Source organism: Triturus cristatus, chromosome 3_2 (assembly GCF_964204655.1).
Source record: "Triturus cristatus chromosome 3_2, aTriCri1.1, whole genome shotgun sequence".
In the NCBI taxonomy this organism is placed as follows: Eukaryota; Metazoa; Chordata; class Amphibia; order Caudata; family Salamandridae; genus Triturus; species Triturus cristatus.
Genome location: NC_140584.1, coordinates 1,142,582,369 through 1,142,598,061, shown reverse-complemented (window position 1 = coordinate 1,142,598,061; position 15,693 = coordinate 1,142,582,369). Strand labels below are relative to the sequence as shown.

The following is a 15,693-nucleotide window of genomic DNA, read 5'->3' as shown; positions in this document are numbered from 1 at the left end:
GGGTGGGGGCTGTTCATAACGGACATGCCAATGCCCCCACCCTAATTAAAGTTTGCCTAAAAAAATCCCTGGCGTCTAGTGGGCTTTTTGCCCCCCGGAGGGGCAGATTGGGGACTACTGCCCCATCTGTCCCCCACGGGGGGCAGGAAGGCTGTAACTTTTGCGGGGAGGGGGTGGGGGCATGGGCATGGCCGGTTTGGGCAACCCACACCCTAATTAAAATTTTCCCCCAAAAACTCCCTGGCGTCGTGGGCTTTTTGCACCCCCCCCCGGTGGGGCAGATTGGGGGCTAATGCCCCCATCTGCCCCCCAGGGGAGGCAGAAAGTCCACTAGGCGCCAGAGAGTTTTATGGGTAAATTTTAATTAGGGTGTGGGTAGCCCAAAACAGGCATGCCAATACCCCCACCCTAATTAAAATTTTCCCCGAAAAATCTCTGGCGTCTAGTAGGCTTTTTGCCCCCCGGGGGGCAGATTGGGGGCTACTGCCCCATCTGTTCCCCACGGGGGGCAGGAAGGCTGTAACTTTTGTAGGGAGGGGGTGGGGGCATGTGCATGTCAGTTTTGGCCAACCCCCAAACTAATTAAAATTTGCCCCAAAATAATCCCTGGCGTCTAGTGGGCTTTTTACCCCTCCAACAGGGCAGATTGGGGGCTGATGCCCCCATCTGCCCCCCAGAGGAGGCAGAAAGTCCACTAGACGCCAGGGAGTATTTGGGGCAAATTTTAATTAGGGTGGGGGCTGCCCAAAACGGGTATGCAAATGCCCCCACCCTAATTAAAATTTGCTTTAAAAAATCCCTGGCGTCTAGTGGGCTTTTTGCCTCCCGGAGGGGCAGATTGGGGACTACTGCCCCATCTGTCCCCCGGGGAGGCAGGAAGGCTGTAATTTTTGCAGGGAGGGGGTGGGGGCATGGGCATGGCCGTTTTGGGACCCCACACCCTAATACAAATTTGCCCCAAAAAAATCCCTGGCGTCTAGTGGGCTTTTTGCCCCCCCGGTGGGGCAGATTGGCGGCTAAAGCCCCCATCTGCCCCCAGGGGGAGCAGAAAGTCCATTAGATGCCAGGGAGGTTTTTGGGCAAATTTTTATTAGGTTGGGGGCTGCCCAAAACGGGCATGCAAATGTCCCCACCCTAATTAAAATTTGCCTAAAAAATCCCTGGCATCTAGTGGGCTTTTTGCCCCCCCTGGTGGGGCAGATTGGGGCTACTGCCCCACAGGGGAGCAGGAAGGCTGTTATTTTTGCGGGGGAGGGGGTGGGGGCATGGGCATGCCCGTTTTGGGAGCCCCCACCCTAATTCAAATTTGCCCCAAAAAAACTCCCTGGCGTCTATTGGGTTTTTTTGCCCCCCGGCGGGGCAGATTGGGGGCTAATGCCCCCATCTGCCCGCCAGGGGGGGCAGAAAGTCCACAAGACACCAGGGAGTTTTTGGGCAAATTTGAATTAGGGTGGGGGCTGCCCAAAACGGGCATGCCAATGCCCCCACCCTAATTAAAATTTGGCTAAAAAATCCCTGGTGTCTACTGGGCTTTTTGCCCCCGGGGGTGGGCAGATTTGGGGCTAATGCCCCCATCTGCCCCCCGGTGGGGCAGAAAGGCTGTCATTTTTGCGGAGGGTGGGTGGGGACAAGGGCATGCCCATATTGGGCAGCCCCCACCACAAATTATAAGAAAAAATTAATCTCTAGCGTATAGTGGGCTTTCTGCCCCCCGGGGGGGGGGGGGCCAGATTAGGGGCTACTGCAGAAAGGCTGTACATTATGCGGGATGGGGGCATGGACATGCCCTTCATGGGCAGCCCCCACCCTAAAAAATGATGTGCGCAAAGTAAATATCCCTGGTGTCTAGTGGGCTTTTTGCCCCCCCGGGGGGCAGATTGGGGGCTACTGCCCCCATCTGCCCCCCAGGGGGGGCAAAAAGACTAAATGACACTAAAAATATTTGGGGGGAGCAAAAGCCCTTGCCTAAGGGGCCGCTCCCCCCTCCCTGGTGTCTAGTGGGTGGATCCCTGCTTGGGGATAGCCCTCCTGGGGTCAATACCCCAGGTGCCCCCACCTGGACATTGAGAGAGACGTATTGCACTAAAGCCCTATGCACCGCAATCAAGGCGGTGTGGAGTTGACGTAAGTCATCCAGCGGGCTAACAAATATCGTGGATGTGGTGTGAACCTGGCCAAGACTGGCCAAGTGGCCCCCGGAATAGACAAGGGACCTAACCGAACCGGTGTGGGGGAGTGCGCCATTGAACCAAATATGATGCTGCCAAGCATAAATTGGAATTTCCTGCGTCCTATACAGCGTGTAATTAGCTGGAACTGCCGTAGGAGTTTATGCGTGAAACGTCTTATCATCCACATTCACCTCCGGAAAAGTAACCCAAGAGTAAAACAGCTCAAAGGGGAACGATGCATCGGCACTCACTACAAAGATAATAGATATTCCATCATCCGTCACCCCGAACTGCGTCAAGTGACGACGGAGAGGTGCGCGACTATGCGCTGTAATAGCAACCTCAGCCATAAGGACGCCGAGAAGAAAAACAATCTATATTAACCCATAGCACAGGGTCAGTAATTTAAAAATGAAAACCTTTTTAATTGTTAAGCTTGAATGAACCTATAAATCCACTATATAGGTAGGTTTAAACCGTCACTCCCGTCAACCGGAAACAGTGAGGGTGTTACACTACTGAGGCATCTAAATCATAAGACCAAAACGTTAGGTGCACCATGTTGCGGGGATTCTGCTCAGGCACAGAACTATGCGCAGGAAACCAGGACCTCAGTGAATTGTGGTGTACCAGAAAACTCACCTCAGTACCCAGAACCCCTATCCGACTAGCATCAGTGTCTCATTCGTTCTCCATATCATCTCGAAGCTACCAACGATTAGACAACCCAGAAGAAGTGACTTAGAGTACTCTCAGGAATGGTGGGAAACAGAAACACCTTTTCATTATTATCCTCATATCAGTCCACAACAAGAGTAATCAGAGACACGGCAAAGTTTAAAATGTTTATTTTAACTGCGTGCTCTAAGGTGCAGTACTTTGGCTAACATAAGCAGACAAATGATTAGAAATAAAACCATCAGCATTTTTACAATTCCATAAATAAAGGGAGAAATATTATAATGATAGTGGAAACAGGTTCAATAATACCTTGTGAACCACCCTCCCCTGGCTTGTAAGCTAGTTTTATATACTAATAGAAGGTCTCTAGGTTTGAATGGGGAACCCCATACCTCAAAGATCAGCTTAGATGAATCACATCACAGGATCAGCTCTGCTCTCTGTGTCTGGAAAGGTTTTCTCCAAGTGTCTGAATCATGCATGCAAATGCAATATTAAAGGCACCTGCGTTTCAGATATTTGCAGCTGTGTGCTTGTTGTGTCTAGAGCGTGGGCCGCTCAACCTGAATTCAACAGCATACATTGTTATTTGACCTCGACAGCTTCTGCACACAGTGTTCAGACTAAGGTCGCGGTGCACGTCTAGAGATGTGAACAACAGACCGTTCTCATGTGAAGAAAAAGCAAGCAAGAAGTTTTACTTGTAATAACAACTACCTGTAGTGTCGTGTGCAAAAGTGGCAAGATGGCGTTTAACTTCTAAAGCGCTTATGCTAACATAGCAATGTGTGCACATAAAACCCTGTATTCACAACACTATGTTGCCTGCAACCTTTCCAGAGACCCTCCCAACCACAACCTGATCTGGTAAGCTGCTTCCAACACCAAATGGCACCCCTGCACCTTACCACCAGGTGCCTTGGTGAAGGGGAACTAAGGTCTCCCTACATCCCAGAGCATCGCAACTTACCTGCCCAGCTGTTTTCCTTCAAACAGCCTCCTGGCCTGGGCCTGTAGCCTCTCTCCGATTTGGTCTGTCTCCGTTGTTTTGTGTTGGGGCCCCGACGCTGTGTTGGCCCCTGGCACCTGGCCGCCCGTGTTGGTGCTGCTTTGGGCCCGGTCCAGTGCTTGTTTCAGCAACGACTTACGTGACCCTTCCCTTAAGGAGAGTATGGGGCAAGGTTCAAGGCCACACCAGAAGGTCACCTTCAACAGGTGCAGTGAACAGCGTTGGGTGCCCAGTGTTTTCTGTCCAGTGTTTTGCAATGGGAGATCGGTCCAGTCACAAAGAGGCTGCAAGTGGGGACTGAGAAGTCAGCCCAGCTGAACCAATAAGTGGGTTCAGGTCTTGCAATGTCGGGAGACATGGACACCCAACTTCCTCTTATCCTTGGGGTGGCTGGGTGCAGAGGGTCTTTGGGGTCTTGAGTTTCTTCATCCTATAACACTTGTTTTTGAGGGGGGCTGCAGACAGAGGCTGCAATCCGGGGCCATGCCAAAGTGGAGTCTGTCTCTTGAAGGCTTTTGGACCACACTGACACCGTTGGCCCACTTCAACGTGAGCTGGGGCGCTCAGGTGCAGTGGTGCTTGGCAGCATCTGGTTTTGGCGGTACCAGAGTCCTCGCGGTTCTTTTTTGGATGTCTGCAGCTACGCCACTCCATGTGTGTCCTTGAGTCTTTATTGAAGGCAGGCAGTCCTCCCAGGCTTTGAAGGCATGACAGCTTGCAGGACAAGATGACTTTGGCGCCATTCAATGGGGAAACAGCAGACAGGCCAGCAGGGACCACATCAGTAGCTCTTCCGCCATCTTTGCGGCTCTTCAGTAACCTTTGTAGGTTGTCAGGATCAGAATCTCTTGTGATAGGGTTCCCGTAAATATTGAATGTAGGGGCATGAGGGGACTCCAGGGTAGTAGTCAATGGAATACCTACCCCTGGGGTCACTATGCCCCCTATAGGACCACTTCCTGTGGGAGGTGGTCATAACCCTGCCCCAGAATTCCTACTTTTGCTATCACCAATATGGCAAACTGTTAGAAATGGGTTTTTTGGCAGGCTAGGGCATGCGCCAAAGCCAGGGAGAAACCACCACTCTAGTTAGGATAAGGGAGTTACACTCCTAAAATAACCCCTGCTCACCCCCTTGGTAGCTTGGCACAAGCAGTCAGGCTTATCTTAGAGGCAGTGTGTAAAGCATTTGCACATAACCAACAGTAATACAGTGTAAGCACTACAAAAGTACACCACACCAGTTTAGAAAAATATCCAATATTTTTATATACTGAAGACAAGACCAAAAACGATGAAAATCCACAATACAGTCCTTAAAAATCTACAGTTACCAAAATACGCTTTAAAAACAGTTCTATGATGTCGATAGCTCCGGCCGGGGCTATCACGGCGTCGTGAGCCAACAAATCCAAACAGTTCTGGCTGACCGCGGCGTCGCGGGCCAGCTACGGTGTTGGGAAGACCCGCCAACAGTACCTTTTAGAAATGCAGGGTGCCGGCGACCTCTCGTTGAGTTTCCGAAAACACGGCATCCGCAGGCGTCGTTCCGGAGGTCGGGGCAGCCGTCGGGGCCCTCGAAGTCACATGCGTTGCAGGTCGATCTCCTCCCTGTTGGAGTCAGGAGAGCTGGCGTCGGCATGCGTCTGGTGCTGCGGTGCGGTGCCCTCAGGTCGCGATGCGAGCAGCGGCCCTGTGGCGGCATCAGATGGCGTCGACGGTGAGACCAGGGTCACGGTGCGAGATGGAGGCATTGCTCGTCACGTTGCTGACCGGTCATGGTGCAAGCAGCGGCGGCGTTGTTGGCTGACAAACTGGAGTCGATGACAAAGGTGTCGGTAGGCCAAGGCTGCGGTGCGGGATGAGGGCGGTGCATCGTGTAACTTTACAAGCATTGTCCTCAAACCACGGTGCAAGCAGCGGCATCTATTTCGGCTTGGAGTAGCGTCGTCGGGGAGGACAAGGCGTTGTCATGAAGCGAGGCGGTCGTGGTGCGGGCAGCGGCTCAGTGGCGGCATCATCGATGAGACCAGGGTCACGGTGCGGCGTTGCCCTCTGCGATGCCAAGGGGGCGGCGTGAAGTGAGGCAGTGCGGAGTCCACAGGTCGCTGTGCATACAGCGTCTCGGTGGCAGCATCAGCAGGCGTCGTCGGTGAGACCAAGGTCATGGTGCGGCGTGGTGGCGGTGCCCTCTGCGCTGCCAAGACACGGAGCAGGCAGCGGCGGCGTAGACGCCGTCGAGTAGCTTTTCCTCTGTTGCAGCACAAAACACACAGTCCCCAGCGCTGTGGGCAGAAGAGCTTGAAGTCTTTGTTGTTCCCGAGACTTCTTGAACAGGGGGCAGCCCTACCTCAAGCCCTTGGAGAAACTTACAAAGCAGATTGCAGAAAGTTCAGTCCAGTCCTTTCACTGCCCAAGACAGAAGCAGCCACTGCAGGCCAACACAGCAAGGCACACAGCAATGTGGTAGTTCCTCATCACAGCTTCTCCAGCTCTTCTTCTTGGTAGTCTTCTTGGTCCAAAAGAGTTCTAAAGTTCAGGGGTCTGGGCCCCAATATTTATATCCCAAAATCCTTTGATCTCTTAGGCAGAGATTGTCTGTGCCCAGCCAGAACCAGTTCTGCCTTCTCTGGTGCGATTTCTTGGCAGGAGGTGGAGACGGCGCTGTCAGAGGCAGACAAGGCCCATTGAGGTGCAAGGAAATCTCCTCCCCCATTGCAGCCCAGGTCTATTCAGCCCTTTCCTGACCCACCTAGACTATCTGGGGTCACTCCTGCTCCCCAGCCTTCCGTCATCCAAAACCAGACAGGCAATCCACATTCCAGCAGAGGCACACGGGATGACTGAGCAAGAAAATACCTACTTTCTAAAAGTAGTATTTTCAAACACTGAATGTAAAAATCGCCTTCACTAAAAGATGCATCTTTAGATTCTGAATTCAGGCATACTAAATTTTATTTCCCTACCTAGTTCCCAGGGCCACTTATGTTTATAAGATGTTAAAAACAAACTTCCCATTCTGTCCTATGGGGAACAGGTAGCCTTACAATAGTGAAAAAACGAAATGGGCTGCGATTCACTATCCGGACATGCCACACACACACAAGGGCATGTCCTACCTTTCACATACACTGCACCCTGCCCACAGGGGTACCTTGGGCCGTCCTTAGGGGTGCCTGACATGTAAGAAAAGGGAAGGTTAGGAACTGGCAACTGTGTGCACTGGCCAAGTCGACATGGCAGTTACCAATGGCGCGCAGACTCTGCAATGGCAGGTCTGAGTTACCTTTTTAAGGCTACTCACCTGGGTGGCACAACCAGTGCTGCAGGTCCACTGGTAGCATTTGGTTTACAGGCCCTGGCACACACAGTGCACTCTACTAGGGACTAACAAGTAAATCAAATACCCAATCATGGAAACACCAATCCATAACACAATTTACACAGAGAGCATATGCACTTTAGCACTGATTGGCAGTGGTAAAGTGCCCAGAGTCCTAAAACCAACACAAACAAGTCAGGAAAAAAATAGGAGGAAGAAGCAAAAAGTTTGGGGATAACCCTGCAAAAAGGGGCATTTCCAAAACTAAGTTTGAAAAGTCAACTCCACATCATGTAACCCACGTTAGAGGTGACACTAGCCGGAGGGTGGACACCTCAACCTGACTAGGTAATTTCCCCTCCTGTCCAAGTGCCAAATGGCCCTGGCCAAAAGACGTTAGCTTGTTCTCCGGTGAGAGAAATTAGATTCACATACCAAAGGAGGTAGGTACTTTGAAGCTCCCATGCCTTGGAATGTTAATCTGCAGGTGATCCTGTGGGAGGAGGTGGAAGCAACCCCTACCCAAGTAGGCTCGGTTTATGGCCAACAAAGAGCTGAGGCCCTCACCCTTGAGGGTCAGACACTTGTCTATGGTAAGAGTCTGACGAGAACCAGTCAGTCAGCATCAGGGCTGGTAGCTTTTCAGAGGAACCTCTAAGGTGCCATTTGTGTGCATGTACTACTAAATCCAACACTGTCATCAGTGTGGGTTTATTGTAATGATATGCTTGATATAAAAAATCCTTATTTTCAGTGAAGCCATTATGTATCTGGGGAACTTATTTTCACCATTTTCCAGCACGTTTTAAAATGGTTTCCATGATCACTGGTATTGGCAGTAATGGAACTGACCAGCACAAGGGCATATCTGTTAATGCAGCTATGTCTTGATGTGATATAAGGCACCCTACCATAGGGCTGTAAGACCTGCTGTAGAGGTGGATTAGAAATATTACATGCAGTGTTAGGTGGCATGAAATACAGGGATGTGTATCATGTTGTGTTTTCACTTTTGTCTGCACCAAGACACACAGCCTGCAGTGGTAGTTGGCATGAGTTTGGTGAGGGGTCACTTGGGGTGGCACAATTCCATTGGGGACCCTCTTCAGTACCTCAGGCCCTAGGTACTAGGTACTTTCAGAGGGTACTAAAGTTATTGCCAATTGGGGAAAACAATTGCACAGGTTTAGAAAAGAGAGCTGGCCCTGGGGGCCTGGTTAGCAGGAACCCAGTGCACTTTCAGTTATAATCACATCAAATACCCGTCAACAAGTAAAGATGACCATGTCAAAAAGGGCACTTTACTGCACCAGTTTTCAAATAATAATTTAAATGTTTATGAACATGGAGTTTGAGCCCTTCTGGGTAAACCTCTGTGACTATCATTTGTGAAGAGCAGGAGATTACCACCTCTTCCTCTGAAGGCCAGTGGAATGCGGGAGATACCAGGGCAGATCCAAAACAAGCACTGGGGGAGCATACTATCTTTTAGAGTAAGGGATCTCAAGATAAAGCAGTTCACATCCTCGGAGTGATCACTTGCAGCAGGCAGCAGCAAACAATTAAACTTTTGTAAGAGAGAGAGGAATCATGGTGAAGAGCCCCTGTAGATGTACAATAGGACAAGAATTTTGTACAGTGGATCAGTGGTGTTGTTGGATAAAGGGTTTTAGTCGGTAAAAGAAATGGACTTAGTACCACTCCATCTGAGACTTTTCTTAATACATTCTCCTTTAAGGATAGGCACAGTTTGATAGCAGCACCAGAATATGAGGGAAGAAGCAGACTGCATGCAGCTTAGCCACTCAACGATTTGTTGTTGGGATTCAAATATAGGCTGACCGTTGTCATTGATGCTTTGAGATGTAACTTGCGCCACTGGTGTAAGGCGGTGTATTGACCAGTAAGGGGAGAATGGGTGAAGTAGAAGCTCTTTTATAATGTCAAGCTGTATACTGGTTAGAAAGGAGGCAAATTAGTCAAGGACTTTACCAATTAAACCCAATGGGACAGAGATGGACTCAAGAAGTGTTTGCTAAGTTTGTGTTTTCCTGTGTCCTTCCTTTAATATCCCCAAATTAGACTTTGTATATGGTGATAGACATTGGTGGTAAATCCGTTTGTGCTGTTTCTGTGCACATTGCAACCTTTCACTCTGCTAAACGCCGACAGGTGGATCCCTGCACTCGATGTAAAGACAACAGAGAAAACAACATGTTGAAAAAAACAACTTTAATCATGGCAGATAGATGAAAATAATTGTTTTGTAAAACTCTGCATGACTTCTACTGTTTGCCCGTTTCCTCAACATTGAGTATTATAACCTAAAATGACCTTTGGTGTTCACACACAGCACAGAGTACTAACCACTAAACCATCACGGCCCCATAAACTTTGGTGTTCACTAACAAACATAGAACCAGGAAGGGACTCACTTCCATGCAACTATAGAACGTAGGTGCTCATCCTCCTCCTTCTGGTTAATGAATACAAAACCAGATCCTTTTCTGTCCTGTATGCCATCGCCTATAAAACCAATGTGGCCAGTGCACCAGTATCTGTCACAGGATACCCAAATACATCAGCCTCCCTTATGAAGTGACAGGACAACCAGTCAACAGGACCGAACACCTGTCATACATTGAACACCTATCAGTCATTTCGTTTTCTTAGTAAGACGCTGCAGCATTCCCAGTCGTTCCAAACATGCATCCACAAGCCGGTCTGTTTCGGTCTCTGCAGGGGACGTCACTGAGCATCCACGGGAATATTCTTGCTGTAAAGCACGAAGTTCTTCCTCCGCTGTAGAAAAAAAGGAAACCCAGACGTAAAATATTTTATTCAGATCTATCCAGTATCTTTCATTGAAAAAACTACAAATTTCTTTAAAACATTTTTCAACACTATAATATGCATACAGTTTTGCATTATTTGTGCAGTTGCTACGGCCTACCCCTCTTTCCAACCTTGTTCACCAAATCAATCCGATTCCAACTGAGAATTGCGGCTAACAACTCAGTTTTGAATCCTAATCCTTGATCATTTTAGCGCTTTTTCCCCCCTAGCTGCCAAGCTCTGGAATATTCTTACTCTCTCTGTCTGCTATGGTCCTTCCCTTTCCATGTTGTAACAAAGAAATACCTGCTAGTTTCTGCTTCGTACATGTACACAAAGCATCCTTTGCATTGGCTATCAAATGCTGTATGTTTCACTCACTGCATACTATTAGTATATGTTCTGTCAAGTGCCTTTTCCAGAGTGCCAGATACATTGAATACAATCCTATGTTTCGCAAACTGTCAAATTTTTCGATAGAGCTCTAATAACATAGCATAGAAAAGACCTGGATCTACTTGTACCATTTAGTAAGGATCTGTGAGCATATCGTGAAGATGGACCATTTTCTAGCTGCTGTTTTGGTTCCTGAAGAGGAACTTTTACCATGGATATCTTTGGCATCCTCATTGCTTAGTATAAGCAGGTGAACACATTCTTTCATCATCTACAGTATGCTTCATTTACAGCTACCCACAGGGTGTCAAAGATCAACAGCCAAACAGACATCTGTGTGTGAGAGACCAGCTTAACTGAACAGATGCACAATTCTGCAGATATTTAGACCCATCTAAAACAAGACATCTATTTTTGTTTGTAAAATATTTTATTGATTTTCCCAAACAATACAGCATGCATACACCGTCCAAATAACCAATCCCCAACGCTCCCCCTCTACTGAGGTTACGGGCTAAATTACCTGAAAAATAACTCATTCATCCTTTTCAACTTTTTAAAAACGGCTTTGGGCATCCCCTTCTTTTACAAATCTCCTTTTCATGCACATAGCTTATGTTCATTTTTGTTTCACAGTGGCTTTGCATGGGAGCCACAGAGGATCCCCACACAAGGGCCCCTTCTCCCTGGGCTAGGAGAAACCACAGGTAAATTAATATGTCCTGGTAAAAAGATGCATCAGATCCACTCCATATCCTTAACAATATCAATAGGGCTCCAGAGTAATCCGGATATCAGTAGCATCCTCCAGTGTGAGAGGGCCCCCCTCTCAGAATTCACCTAGTATCGGGTACTCCAAGAGTGTGTTGCAGAATATACCCTTCTGTTCACACCCTCGCAAAAAGTTCTCATCCAAGATTTTACCTAATTTATGCCGGAGAGCTCTGGTACAATAGACCCTGAGCAGGATCTTTAGTTGCATCAGTCTGTAACAGGTCTTCATCACTACCTGCCTGGGGAATTGCAAGGCCTCTCCCCAGTCCCCATCCTCTGAGTCCCCAACGTCCCTCTGCCATCTTGCCCTCAAGCATTCAAGTTCTCTTTGGGTATTCCTCATCAGAGTCTGGTATCCGAGAGAAATTGCTTTAATGAGCATTGGCCCCTCCAGCTATCTGTTCTTCAGAGGCAAGGCCTTCATAACCGCCACACCCGACGCGATACTAACCTGTAGCCCATGTCTCAGTTGGAGGTACTTGAATACCTGAGAGGGAGTCGTCTTGTATTCGGTTTGAAGCTATGCAAACTGTACCACCCCACTGGCATCCCATACATCTGCCAGTATGTTATGCCTAACACTTCCCACGTATGGAAGCCATCCATGCCAGATACTTCTCTCAGTCGTGTGCCCATCAACAATGGGGTCCTTGGAGTGAGGTGCACTCAGGATCCCTTTCTCTTTGAAGCTCATGCCATATAGCCACTACCTTTTTAGTTGCTGGGGGGTGGGGGTGAGGGGGCATTCTCAGTCAGCCTCCCACCGTAGATAACAAGCAAATAGCCCTTCTCTCCCAGCATCTCTCTGTCTAATCAAAACGCCAGGTCTTCTGATTGTACATACACGCAGCCATTGATCACGTTTTAATGTGGCACCTTATAGTATCACTTAACATTAGGCAATGCCCTCATAAGTAGAGCGCTATAGAGTAGACAATGCTAATCTTGGGGGGCCCACCTCCCATAACAATTTCCTCAGTAAAGTATCTCGTCTTTAAAAAACCTATTGGTGACTCGATAGCGGCTATTCTGTGGTATATAGGTAAAACGGGGGCGTGCCACCATCTTAAACAGCGCTGCTCTACCCATTGAGCCCGGCATGAGCACTTGAACCCTTGCCTACATGCACAATGTAGGGAGCCCGGGGGATTGCTACCACAGCCCCCAGTCCTCCTATGGAGCGTTGGCAGCACCTGACCAAGCAAATCCTTGTGCTGCTCCCATGCTGTTTCCTAACATAACCAGCAAGGGAGCACCGTCTAAATTGGCCGGGTGTCGTGGTGGTGGGGCTCAGGGCCGAGCTGGTGGTCAGTTCACTCACAAGCTTAGTTTGATACACGACTAGAGATACTGAGTAAAACCCCGCTCTGCTTCTGAGGAGTTTGAGAACAGGGGACAGAAATAATTGGCTCGGATGATCTTGTTTACACGACCCACTTTGATAGCAGCTCACACCAGCAAAGGAGCAAAAGTAGCAGAAAAGCTATTGTTTGCATTGATAAGTGTGATTATGTACACATGTCAGTGCCTATGGATAAGGATTTGACCTGGCTTATGTTTGAAAAAGCATTTTGGATGAGATGGGCCAGGTGGAGAATGCGGGTGCAGCTTCCTCGTCACACCCACCGGTGGTGACCAGCCTGCCAGTCCCTCTCTCTGCCGTGGTATACCCCCATACCAGGACTCGACGGCCCTCCCTTTCGCCTTCACTGGGGCGGGCTTCGCGCTAAGGCAGAGTCTGATAGGCCAGCAGCCCCCCTCTCCCAGGGACCTACAACTCTAAAAGGCCCCACACTCACCCCGGGCCTGCTGTGTTTTGGCCATCTATGCTTAGCTGCTTCAGGGCTTTGGGCCTGGGGTGTGCAAGGCTGCCCGGGGGAGGGGGGGGGAGGGGGGGTTGTGCCGCAGCCCCCCCTAAAAGGGCGTCCGCCTTAGTGCCACAGGAAGGCACTGGAGGCACCAGTCTAGTCCCTGGGCCACGGCCAGGGAGGATGTCCAGCGGACCCACTTCCAGGAAAGGGGGAGGGGACAAGGGTATTTAGGCTGTCCCCCCGCGATGTTCGCCCTCTTGTCCCTCGACGTCTCGCCTTGCGCTGGTCGATCGTCTCGTCGTCGCTGGTCGCTGTTTGTTTGTCGCTCGCTCAGCTTCTCCAGTACATTTGTTGCGGTGAGTTTGCCGGTCAGCATCTCTCCGCCCCGGCCCTGGGCAGTACCAGGCGACGGGGCCCTGTGGTCGGCGTGCCACGGGCGGGGGGGGGGGGGGGGGACCGTGCCCGGAGCTGAGTCGATGTGTCGGCCGCGGGGCGTGTGTGGTGGGGGTCACGAGTGTTTTAGAGAAATTCCCAGAGCAGGGCCAGGCGCTGGTAGTGTACCAAAGATTGATTCACACTGAGGCACAGAAGTGGGGGGGGAGAAGGATGGCTGACCTACGACAGGGAATTCCGGAAAAAGATGGCCATATGCCCTGAGATGGAATGGGATCAGAAGGAAGTACAGTTGTGGATGGACCACATGGGTTCTCGGGGAGCACAGAACCCAGTCGCTCCGACTAAGGTCACAGGGGGAGGGAGTGCTCAGTCTGGGAACAGCCAGCCCAACACTAAACCGTTCAGGCAGTCCTTTCGGGGGGCGCGCAGGGGAGGTGGCAGAGGGGGAGGCAGGAGAGTCACTCCTGGGACATGCAACCTTTTTAACGCTGGCGCATGCTCGTGGGGGTTCAAATGCAAGTTTCAGCATGCATGCAGCAAGTGCGGAGGTCGTCACACAGCATCATCGTGCCAGGTCAAGCAAGACAAGAAACCGGCTGAGTCCTTAAAGCAGGCCAGCTGAGTTAGTTCGGAGTCCCCCAATTGCGCCCTCTCCACCTATCTCCAGCCCTATCGTGCCAATTAACAGCGCGCCCTCTACACCCCCCATTGGGCATGTAGACCTCCCTCTTTCGCTACCCCTCTGCGCGTCCGCATCCCACGCCCGCAAGGGCCCATCTCCGGTTAACCTTGACCAAATGCTACATCTCCTGAGGCGGTATCCCAACCAACATGACAGCGCGCTCCTGCTGAAGGGGTTTTCCGAGGGCTTCATCATCCCATTCATGGACGCGCCGTCTAGTAAGGAAGCGGATAACCTCAAATCCGCCAGAGACCTTCCTCAGGTATTGCATGAGAAAGTCTGGAAAGAACTAAGACTGGGGAGGGTGGAGGGTCCGTTCAAGGATTCTCCGCTTCAGAACTTCGTGGTCTCCCCGCTGGGGTTGGTACCCAAGAAAGAGCCAGGAGCCTTTCGACTGATACACCACCTATCATACCCGGAAGGGGACTCCGTAAACCATGGGCTGCAAGAGGGTGCTTGCTCTGTGTCTTATTGTACGCTGGACGTGGCTCTGGACCTTGTCAGGAGGGCTGGCAAGGGAGCCTGGTTAGCAAAGGCGGACATTGAATTGGCTTTCCGCCTGCTACCAGTGCACCCGACCAGCCAAGACCTGCTCGGCTTCAAGATGGACGGCCTGTACTATTTTGACAAGTGTATGCCCATGGGGTGCGCAGTCTCCTGTGCCTTCTTCGAAGCCTTCAGCTCGTTCTTCCAATGGGCTTTCCAGCAATTCTCGGGGGTGAAGGGGGTCTCTCATTACTTGGACGACTTTCTATTCATAGGGGTAGATGGCTCCCAAGAGTGCAGGGCAGCCCTTTCTAAGTTCCAATCCCTCATGCAGCAGCTCGGCGTTCCCTTGGCCTCCAAGAAAACTGAGGGCCCAGCGCAAGTCCTCACCTTCCTGGGCGTTGAGATAGACACTGTTGCGGGCAAAGCTAGGCTCCCCAGAGATAAGGTGCAGGACTTGAGACAGCAGATTGGGCTTACAGTAGGGAAAGAGAAGGTCTCGCTGGGTGCCCTTCAGGGGCTGCTGGGTAAACTCAATTTCGCTGCCAGAATCATCCCCGCAGGTAGGGTCTTTGCGCGTAGGTTGGCCCGAGCTACATCCCAGGTCAAAAAGAAACATCATATGGTCAAGCTGAGCAGGGGCATGCGGGAAGACTTACTGATGTGGGCGGACTTCCTGAACGACTTTAACGGGTCGGTCATCTGGCGCAGCAACGCAGAGCTAGCGCTCTTTTCAGACGCGTCAGGTCAGGAAGGGTTCGGCTTGATCATGGACAAGGAGTGGTGTGCCGAGAAGTGGCCTAATGCATGGCATAAGAAGAAAGTGACGTCCAATCACTGTCCTGGAACTCTTCCCCATAGTCGTAGCCTTTCATCTTTGGCCTAGGGCCTTGTCAGCGAAACGGGTCTTGTTCTGGTCAGACAACCTAGCTGTGGTGCAGGCCATAAACACTCATTCAGCCACTTGTCCACTGGTATTGTGTCTGCTGCGCGAACTGGTGAGGGCATGCCTAAAAAACAATGTAGAGTGTAGGACCAGGCACATCCAAGGGGTTTTGAATGTAGCCGCTGACTCGCTCTCTCGTTTTCAGTGGCACCGCTTCCGGGAGGCCTGGCCGAAGGCGAGAGAA

General features: G+C 50.5%; 1 protein-coding gene across 2 annotated transcripts in view; it reads right to left on the bottom strand.

The window, feature by feature from the left end:
• Positions 1–9,400: 9,400 nt before the first annotated feature.
• The window catches only part of LOC146859283 (uncharacterized), a 101,914-nt gene continuing 95,621 nt past the window's right edge, over positions 9,401–15,693 (bottom strand). For both annotated transcript variants that reach the window (XM_085649964.1, XM_085649965.1), the window contains one exon: positions 9,401–9,985. In XM_085649964.1, the coding sequence (XP_085506090.1) occupies positions 9,840–9,985 (146 nt within the window). In that variant the 3' untranslated portion in view covers positions 9,401–9,839. The remainder of the gene's footprint in view (positions 9,986–15,693) is intronic.